This window comes from Drosophila miranda, chromosome XR (assembly GCF_003369915.1).
Source record: "Drosophila miranda strain MSH22 chromosome XR, D.miranda_PacBio2.1, whole genome shotgun sequence".
Lineage (NCBI taxonomy): Eukaryota > Metazoa > Arthropoda > Insecta > Diptera > Drosophilidae > Drosophila > Drosophila miranda.
Genome location: NC_046674.1, coordinates 2,842,618 through 2,852,877, shown reverse-complemented (window position 1 = coordinate 2,852,877; position 10,260 = coordinate 2,842,618). Strand labels below are relative to the sequence as shown.

Below are 10,260 nucleotides of genomic sequence, written 5' to 3'. Positions count from 1 at the left end.
AAGAACTGAGGCTTTCTCTCTCGCTCTCACAGCCCGCTTTTCCAATAGGGCTGCCACTGTTTTTGCACACAGCTGAGCGGTGTGTGAAGTGTTGGAAAGCGAGTCAAAGGAAGCTCTGTCACACGGCTGTCATATGCTGTGACTCTCATTTTCAGTTTAAGTGCTAGTTTGTTAGATGTATGTAAGAGCGTTCGTAAGCAATAATTGTTTTCACCATCTGAAAAGTGTTTCTCAACAGTTTGCCGTCATGCCCCATCTCATTTTGAGAAGATTGAATTTCGATGCTGCCGCCCGAGCGCCCGCTGCCACCCAGGGCACCGACAGAGCTGTGCGCGATGCCGTGAACCCAAACCGCAACGACGCGGCGGAGCCTGCAAACGCTGGCCCTAGAGATGCGACTCAAGAAAATGGATTCGAGAATGATATAGGCCGCTGCCGCATCCGCAAGGAGTTAGCCAAAATGTCGAGCAAGCCGACGGAGGGGTGCACAGTGGAGTTGGTGGACGGCTCTATCTACACCTGGAGCGCCGTTATTCTAGGCCCCTCGAACACGCCCTATGAGGGCGGGCACTTTCCGCTGGAAATAAGATTTCCGCGCAGCTACCCGTTCGAACCACCGGTTGTTACATTCCGCACTAAGGTGTATCACTGCAACATAGACAATGGCAATATCTGTGTGGACATTCTGAGCTCAGCCTGGTCGCCGTCCCTGACCGTGGAGAAGATTCTGCTCTCCATCCAATCGCTGCTGTCGGACCCCAATTGCGACAGCCCCCTGAATTCCGACGCGGCCGCAATGTACAAGAAAGACCGCGAGCAGTACGACCGCTTGGCACGCGAGTGGACCGATCGCTTCGCCAAGCCTGTCGCCCCCACTCCCCCACAAACACCTCCACAATAGATGGACCACATTTTCAAAACGGATGGCTGGCACTAACCAACACCTACCACACCCCATACCCCATACCCCATACCCCATATCAAACATACGAGCATGAGAACATAATACAAATGAATTGCTGTGCATTGTTGGCGTCACACATCGCACAAGACCTGCAAAGTGTTTGATTTACTATTTTAGACCAGAATGCGCTCTGCTCGCTTCCGAGACGTCGAGAGTGTTGTCCACCTCCGCTGCGCGTTATTTCAAGACTCCTGAAGCACTCCGCGCAGACGCCGCGGCGCCACACGTGGCAGTTCGGCAGTGCGAATCATCCGTAATTGTATAGGTGTATAGGTGTATAGATGTATAGGAATCTTCAGCAAGTGCTTTGCAGTGCGGCTCTCTTTTTGGTGTGCCATCTGCAGTAGCGCCGCGCTAGTTGTGTGTGCATCCCCCGGCTGGAGCTACTGGTGGTGGCGTCCAAAGAGGAGGCGGCTTATTCCCCTGATTCCCTGCTGTAGGCCTGGACCATGATGCAATTATACAAGGTGGTCTCGTCGGGAGCCGAAGTTCGTTCGTGTTGTCCCTTATCGTCAGTGCATGCTTGCTTGTTGATGATGAAAGTTGTTCACGGAGGAATTTTTTGATATATTCTTAACCCTTATGTCCCGACAACAACAAAATTATAAAAAGCATATAAAAAAAATACCACAGAATTAGAAGTAATCTTTATATATTATGTAAAAGAACATTTTAATATAACTAAAAATGTTGAAGAAAAATTATTAATGGCTGCATAAAATTTAAATATTAATATATCAGTAAAATCATTTTATTTTAAAATTTTAAAACCCACGGGCCTGTTAAGGGTTAATCAACATCAACATATACCGTCTCACTCACACTCACTATACTATGTGCCCTTCACTCGCACTTATTGCTAGCATACGTTAAGGGACTAACTTTTGCCAACGAGACCACCTTGTATAATTGCATCATGAGCCAGCCGATGTCTCGTTCAATACATGAGGCAGGTATGTAACACGATTCTCATACATTTTAGGGCTGGAAATCGGCTACATATGACCATTGAAATGTATGGGCGTTAGGTTAGGTTAGGTTAAGGCGGTAGCCGGGAGGGGGGGGGATAAGAGCCTCCCGCCCCCAAGCTCACTTGGACCTATAAAAGGTCCGTTGTGTTGCCGCATGGGCATGTGCCCCTTCGCGTTGCCCGAACCGTGAGAGCCTACTACTGCAGGTTAAGGGCAGTCCCATCCGGTGGCTTGGATGTATTTGGACAAGGTCCCTGGTTTGATTACGGACAGGTCCGAAATTTCCGTGAGGAAAGCGGCCCCGAGAATACGAAGACGACGATTTCCAAGGGCTGGGCAGTGGCAGAAGAAGTGGGGGACCGATTCCTCCTCCTCCTCGTCGCGACAACTCCTGCAGAAGTCGTTATGAGGGATTGACAGTCTAGAGGCATGAGTGCCAATCTGCCAGTGTCCCGTAATGGCTCGAGTAACTGCAGAGCACTGTGCTCTGCTGAGCCTATACAGCTCGGCTGAGCGCTTCTTCGATCGATATGGCCATATCAATCTTGAGATTTTACAGGAAACGGTTTGCTGCCATCTCCTATTGGCATTTTGCTCGAACAATTCGTGCGTGAGGAGCCTGCACGTAGCCAGAGGCATCGCTACCTGCTCCCTCTCCATAAGGAGAGGAATTGTAGTACCCTGCCTTGCTAGCTCGTCGGCGGCGTCGTTCCCCTCGATGTCCCTGTGGCCTGGGACCCATATAAGGAAAAGGTCTAACTGATCTGCGATCTCGTGCAGAGACCTGCGGCAGTCATTTACAGTCGCTGAGTTCGACGATATTAAGCCTAGAGCTTTAATAGCTGCTTGGCTGTCCGAGAAAACGCACACTAAGTGCGTGTCTAGAAGTAGTTTGGAGACGATGGAAATGGCCTCCTTGATGGCTACAACCTCCGCTTGGAACACACTGCAGTGGTCCGGGAGCCTGAAGCAATGACTGATGTTCAGCTCGCTGCAGTAGACTCCGCCTCCCACGCGGCCGTCTAACTTTGAGCCATCAGTGTAGAAGTGAACCGCATTTGCGGGTCCTGGTTCGCCCATCTCCCAGTCCTCCCTAAGTGGGATTGATACCTGGAAAGGCGTCGAGAGGTGATCACTAGGGACACAATAATCTGTCCTCTCTGGTAATTGCGGGTGTCTCGTCAGGATTCCCGAGTGCCCAACTGCGGATGCTTTCCACAGTCTGGCTTCTCTCATTCTGAGTGCGGAAAGTGTTGCCACTTTCTTTCCCATGAGATCTATGGGGAGGAGGTCCAGCACAGTATCCAGGGCTTCCCCTGGAGTAGTGCGTAGCCCGCCAGTTATGCATAGCTCTGCCATGCGTTGAACTCTGCTGAGTTTATTGAGGCATGTCCTTCTGTCCAAGGCTGGCCACCATACCACCACTCCATAGAGCATGATTGGTCGTATGATGGCGGTGTAGAGCCACCGAACTATATAGGGGGTCATTCCCCATTTTAGTCCGATGGCTTTCCTGCAAGTATAGAGGGCCACTGTGGCCTTCTTTACTCTATCCTCTATGCTCAATTTCCAATCGAGCTTTCTATCGAGGATTAGGCCAAGATACTTGGCGTTGTTGCTGAAGACTAGCGTTTCCCCACATAGTCTTGGGAGAATCAGTGCCGGAACTTTGTACTTCCTAGTGAAGAGCACCAGTTCCGTTTTAGACGGGTTAACGCCTAACCCGCATTTGTCTGCCCATTTCGACATTTTCGTGAGAGTACTTGTCATGCACTCACACAACGTCTGCGGAAATTTTCCGGAGAATGCTATGGCAACATCGTCCGCGTACGCCACCACACGGCAGCCACCCCCCTCTATCTCCCGCAGCAGTTCGTTCACTGCCACGTTCCATAGGAGTGGCGAGAGGACTCCGCCCTGCGGTGTGCCTCTGCTGACAAATCTGGTACACGTTGACGTCCCCAGTGATGCCTCAACCGTCCTGCATTGTAGCATCTGATCGATCAGGCTCACCGTCCTGGAGTCAACGCCCAGATCCGTCAGTGCGCCCGTGATGGCGGTCGGAAGGATGTTGTTAAAGGCGCCTTCTATGTCGAGGAAGGCTACTAGGGTGTACTCCTTAAAATTAAGGGACGCTTCGATCATCAATGTGATCGAGTGTAGGGCCGTTTCGGTGGATCTTCCCTTCCGATAGGCATGCTGGGAGTCTAAGATCAGACTGGACGGAATGCACGCCGTTAGATGCAGCCCCAGGAGCCGCTCCATCGCCTTTAGAAGAAAAGACGATAGACTTATGGGTCTGAAATCTTTTGGGGCAGTGTGCGAGGGCTTGCCTGCCTTGGGTATGAATACGACTTTGGTCTGAAGCCAGGTGTCAGGAATGCACCCGTGGGAGAAGATTCCCTCGTAAATTATTTTGAGCCAGTTAATGGCTTTATGTCCCGCGTGAATCAGTTGGGCAGGGAAAATGCCGTCTGGCCCGCGGACTTGTAGGGTTTAAAGCTTCTGATCGCCCAGGAAATGTTCTCCTGGCTTAGCAGTCTCAGGATGGCATTTGAGGCGACAGAAGGAGGCGCGAGGTAGTTGGGTCTGTTTTCATCGCAGCCAGGGAAGTGGGTATTTAGGAGAAGATTTAGCGACTCCTCGCTGGACGTAGTCCACGACTGGTCGGTGTTCTTCAAGTAGCCCAGGGTGGGTGTTGTCTTCGAGAGAACTCTGCGCAAGCGTGAGGCTTCTGAGTTACTCTCGATTTCGCTGCAGAACTTACGCCAGGAGGCGCGTTTGGCTTTTCTAAGTTCTTTGTTGTAGGTTGACAGACTGGCCTTGTATTCGGCCCAGTTTTGCTCAACGTTTTCAGCCTTAGCTTTATTGAAGAGTCTCCGGGAGGCTTTCCGGAGTTCACCCAGTTTCGGATTCCACCATTCAGGTTTCTTCCGGCCTCTGTTCTTGCCAGAGGGGCATGCTTTGTCGAGCGCCTTATTGCAGGCGTCGGTAAAGATCTTAAGAAGACGAGTCGTGGCCTCCGTGGAGAACTCCTTCTCAGATGGGGGCTCAGGGAGAACACGACAGAGGTAATCAGAGTACCGAGTCCAGTTTGTCCGCCTGATGTTCCGGAATCGGACTGGCTTCGGTACTGAGAAGGAGAAGACAGTTTCCACGTACCTGTGGTCCGAGAGTGGTGGTCCATCTGAGTGGTCAGTAAGTAACTGAAAAGGTACTCACCCCTTTCGTTTGTGTCAGTGCTTCACCACTGACAGTGATGTGCATTGGCATCGCACCCCACAATTAGGCCGATGTCCTTGGCCGAGCAGTCTGCGATTAGAGCCCGGAGAGGCGCGTGTGGAGGGGGGTCTGGTTGTTCATGCCCCATGTATGCGGAGCAGATCCTCAGTGAGCGCTCCTGGCCTTCGAGGCTCACTGCGGTGTGGTCTTCATTGCTGAAATTTGGGAGCAAAAATAAGTGCAACTCTCTTTTTGCAAGAATGCAGGTACGAATTTTACCTGCGGTTTCAGCTACATATAGCTTGTAGTCAGAAGTCCTCAGACCGGAGACCCTGTTTCCGAGGATCCAGGGCTCCTGAATGAGGACTATGTCGGCTCCACCCTTGGCCAGGTGGAGCAGTAGAGCAGCGCATGCTGCCTTACAATGGTGGAGGTTTATCTGCAGGAGCGTCAACGACATTCCTGAGGCTCGCCTCCACCATTGTTGCTTCTAGATCGCTGTCAGGGGACTCCGGCTCCTCCCCGACAACGATGTGGCTGAGACCTCTGGCTAGGTCGCTCTCGTCGAACGCGTAGTCGTCCAAGATGTCGTCCGACATCATGGACGCCGCATCCGACGCCGGGTTGTCTTCCTCGCACGAGGCCCCCTCTTTCGGGATCTCCGGCAGCTCCGGGTCTGGCTCGAACTCCGCTTGCCTGCCCTTGCGATCGGACTTGTAAGTGGATATGGTGACCTTCTTATAGCCATAATCCACTACACCGTCCGACTTTGCGAGGAGATCAATGGATTCCTCATTTAGGACGAGGATAATCTGGCGCCTCTGCCCTTGGATATCCTCCACCTTTGCCACCTTCCAATCGGCTGTAGGAAGGTGGGGGTTGCAGACCTGCAGTAACCTGAGGATCTTCTCAGGCTCTGCAGGCTTAGCCGAGACCCACGCTCTGGCTCTCGGGCGACTAGGGACATCTTCCCACTTCACGGCCTCCAGTTTCGCCCCTGGATAGACCTCTTTTAGAGCCGCCACCGCCTTCATGTAGAGGGCCGCAGAGCGAGCGTCTTGGCAGGCGATGGCTTTCACCTTGCCTTGATGCCACCCTGCGTCCTCACACTTTGGCGGTGGTCCGCCGTTCTCCTCCAGTTCCAGTAGGAACCGGTCCTGGAGCTCGTTCTCCACCAGGTGCCACTTATCGCGAGGGACATGGCCGTCCTCGGCGCCCCTGTCCAGGACACCGATCAGGGTCTTGCCCCTCGCCACCTCAGCGAACGACCGGTTCGTGGGTTCTTCGGTCCCGGTGCGCTTACCAGCCGCGATTACGCTCTGCTTGGCAGCCACCCCGGTATCCGCTTCGCCCTTGGAGCCACCCGACTTGGAAGGACCCGATTGGCTTTTCGGGCCCCCCCTCGCTGCGGCTGCTGCCTGAAGACGGTGGACCGACTCAGTCTCCTTCCCCGTCTTCTTTGGACCCGGTTTCCCAGGCGCTAGTGCAGAGGGATTGGCTTGTCCCTCCGGTACTTTAAGAGGAGTACCGAGCTCCCTTGCGGCTTTGTTGGTTTTTATATATTTATTATTTGGCATAGTAGTTCCCACGAGTAGGCGGGAAGGGGATGGTCACCCGAGGCATAGCCCGCTTGCCCCGGGAAGCCTGATTTAAACTGGGGGTCGGCAGGTATCCAGAGTCCGCATATTAGCGACCGGGCACCCCCCCGGCCATGCATCCCTCGGCATATAACAGTGTCACCTTGGATTGGGGTAATTTCACTGAGAGTTTTCTTCTCTCCGCCCGACTACCATTCGCCAGCATCCTAGCAGAGACATGACCGTGCTAGGACCTGTTTCCAGCCGCCCTCACGGGGAGAGTATAGTCGCACTTCCACCGGTGTGCACAGTTACGGCGGGTGACGGTTCGCTCGCAACCCTCTGTGTCCTAGGGGGGGTGTGAGACGCAGACCGCACCGGGTATTACTAACCGGAGCGGCTGCGCCTCAGTTCCGAGTTCACAGTTGTGCGAGCCGACCCGTCATCCGTTTGTCCCCCTGTAGCACCCGATGGCTGAGGGCCTGTATGGGCGTTACTCGCCTCACTATTTATATTGGCCCTGCTCCTACTGTGGATTATTGCAGGGCTGCAAGGCCTTCTTCATTTTGCTTTAAATTCTACTCTCATTAAAATAGATTGCAGAATATGAGCCTCTGGTCATTCGTAGCTGGCCATCTTTCAAATTGCATTTATCATTTCGCTGATTCTCTGTACCGCAAGAGCATTTGCTCTGCCACCACCTCCTGTTGACTCTGGTTGGCCCCGTGGCGTCCTTTTTATACCCGATACTCAAAATGAGTATTGGGGTATATTAGATTTGTGGTAAAAGTGGATGTGTGTAACGTCCAGAAGGAATCGTTTCCGACCCCATAAAGTATATATATGCTTGATCAGCATCAATAGCCGAGTCGATTGAGCCCTGTCTGTCTGTCCGTCCGTCCGTCTGTCCGTCCGTCCGTCTGTCCGTCCCCTTTAGCGCCTAGTGCTCAAAGACTATAAGAGCTAGAGCAACGATGTTTTGGATCCAGACTTCTGTGATATGTCACTGCTACAAAAATATTTCAAAACTTCGCCCCGCCCACTTCCGCCCCCACAAAGGACGAAAATCTGTGGCATCCACAATTTTAAAGATATGAGAAAACCAAAAACGTAGAATTGTAGAGAATGACCATATCTTTAAGACTGCGGAGGCGCCGCGGCGTCTGCGCGGAGTGCTTCAGGAGTCTTGAAATATCGCGCAGCGGAGGTGGACAACACTCTCGACGTCTCGGAAGCGAGCAGAGCGCATTCTGGTCTAAAATAGTAAATCAAACACTTTGCAGGTCTTGTGCGATGTGTGACGCCAACAATGCACAGCAATTCATTTGTATTATGTTCTCATGCTCGTATGTTTGATATGGGGTATGGGTTATGGGGTATGGGGTGTGGTAGGTGTTGGTTAGTGCCAGCCATCCGTTTTGAAAATGTGGTCCATCTATTGTGGAGGTGTTTGTGGGGGAGTGGGGGCGACAGGCTTGGCGAAGCGATCGGTCCACTCGCGTGCCAAGCGGTCGTACTGCTCGCGGTCTTTCTTGTACATTACGGCCGCGTCGGAATTCAGGGGGCTGTCGCAATTGGGGTCCGACAGCAGCGATTGGATGGAGAGCAGAATCTTCTCCACGGTCAGGGACGGCGACCAGGCTGAGCTCAGAATGTCCACACAGATATTGCCATTGTCTATGTTGCAGTGATACACCTTAGTGCGGAATGTAAGAATCGGTGGTTTGAACGGGTAGCTGCGCGGAAATCTTATTTCCAGCGTAAAGTGCCCGCCCTCATAGGGCGTGTTCGAGGGGCCTAGAATAACGGCGCTCCAGGTGTAGATAGAGCCGTCCACCAACTCCACTGTGCACCCCTCCGTCGGCTTGCTCGACATTTTGGCTAACTCCTTGCGGATGCGGCAGCGGCCTATATCATTCTCGAATCCATTTTCTTGAGTCGCATCTCTAGGGCCAGCGTTTGCAGGCTCCGCCGCGTCGTTGCGGTTTGGGTTCACGGCATCGCGCACAGCTCTGTCGGTGCCCTGGGTGGCAGCGGGCGCTCGGGCGGCAACGGGCGCTCCGGTGGCAGCATCGATTCTCAATCTTCTCAAAAGTACTCGGGGCACCCTCGGCATGACGGCAAACTGTTGAGAAACACTTTTCAGATGGTGAAAACAATTATTGCTTACGAACGCTCTTACATCTAACAAACTAGAACTTAAAAAGAAAATGAGAGTCACAGCATATGACAGCCGTGTGACAGAGCTTCCTTTGACTCGCTTCCAACACTTCACACACCGCTCAGCTGTGTGCAAAAACAGTGGCAGCCCTATTGGAAAAGCGGGCTGTGAGAGCGAGAGAGAAAGCCTCAGTTCTTGGACTGAAAGCCGGGAAGTTCGTCTGGAATGCTTCGTGAATGCCCTGCAGTACCAGCAGTGAGCGATGACGAATGTCATCTACAATGTCATCTAGGCGTTGACGCCAGCCAAATCGAACCCTTCGTTTTTTCTTTTGTTTCTTTCCTTTCCGCGCGTGCCGAACGTAATTCGGTTCTGCCGACCGTGCGCAGTAGCAGAGAACTTCGTTTTATCTTTTCGTCTTCTTTGCGCCTGCGTCGACAGAGCTCTTTTTCTTTCTTCGCTTTGCATTTGCTATTTGCAATCGTCAAATTGTGCGCAAACGAAGCGAAAGTGCTGTGAATTTTATTATTATCAGGTAAGTGCAGTGTTTAAATAATTAATAATATGTGTGCGCGTGTGCGTGGTAAAGAAAATCTCAATTGTATAAAAAGTCAAATATGTGAAAAAACTGTGTTCAAATTATGTATATTAATGTTTCGCTGCATTCACATTATACTTTATTCTTCTCGTATGCTCGGGAATAAAAGAAGAATAAAGAAATAGAATGTAAGTCCGTTTTATCGAATTAAATTGTTATAATTTGCGGAGGGCACGAAATTGCAATTTTTGAGCAGTCCAGCAGCAAAACAAACAACAAAAGAAAAGCAACAAAAAGTAACCCCTTTTTGTGCGGCTTGGCTCGAGCAGGTACATTTTTTTGCGCGTGTTTATACCCGATACTCAAAATGAGTATTGGGGTATATTAGATTTGTGGTAAAAGTGGATGTGTGTAACGTCCAAAAGGAATCGTTTTTTCTCGCCCTGTCTCTCTCTAACACACACGTAGCATAGCCGGCTTTGCTTAGAGTAAAACATTAGCGCCTAGATCTCAGAGACTATAAAAGCTAGAGCAACCACATTTGGTATCCACACTCCTAATATATCGGACCGAGACGAGTTTGTTTCAAAATTTCGCCACACCCCCTTCCGCCCCCGCAAAGGATGAAAATCTGTTGCATCCACAATATTGAGGATACGAGAAAACTAAAAACGCAGAATCATAGATAATGATCATATATATCAGATTGCTGAATCTGGATCAGATCAGATTATTTTTATAGCCAAAAGGAACAAATCAATTTGCACTGGCTACGCAGCGCCCGACGTCACGCTCAGACTGATTTTCTGTCTCTCTCGCACGCACTC

General features: G+C 51.4%; 2 protein-coding genes across 4 annotated transcripts; one reads left to right on the top strand and one right to left on the bottom strand.

Annotated features, from left to right (window-relative positions):
• LOC117186782 (ubiquitin-conjugating enzyme E2 D4-like) lies at window positions 1-1,052 on the top strand. Of its 3 annotated transcripts, none has more exons than XM_033388036.1 (2): window positions 1-177; window positions 226-1,052. In XM_033388036.1, the coding sequence occupies exon 2, from the start codon at window positions 248-250 to the stop codon at window positions 899-901; it is 654 nt and encodes a 217-aa protein (XP_033243927.1). In that variant the 5' UTR covers window positions 1-177; window positions 226-247; the 3' UTR covers window positions 902-1,052. The 3 variants fall into 3 exon arrangements, with proteins under 3 accessions (XP_033243927.1, XP_033243926.1, XP_033243925.1); XM_033388035.1 differs by having other exon boundaries at window positions 2-177; window positions 239-1,052; XM_033388034.1 differs by having other exon boundaries at window positions 161-181; window positions 239-1,052.
• A 6,966-nt stretch (window positions 1,053-8,018) lies between these two features.
• LOC117186747 (ubiquitin-conjugating enzyme E2-24 kDa-like) lies at window positions 8,019-9,328 on the bottom strand. Its single transcript, XM_033387949.1, has 2 exons — window positions 8,917-9,328; window positions 8,019-8,859 (listed from the first exon to the last, which is right to left on the bottom strand). The coding sequence occupies exons 1-2, from the start codon at window positions 9,169-9,171 to the stop codon at window positions 8,170-8,172; spliced, it is 945 nt and encodes a 314-aa protein (XP_033243840.1). The 5' UTR covers window positions 9,172-9,328; the 3' UTR covers window positions 8,019-8,169.
• Between the last annotated feature and the right edge of the window lie 932 nt (window positions 9,329-10,260).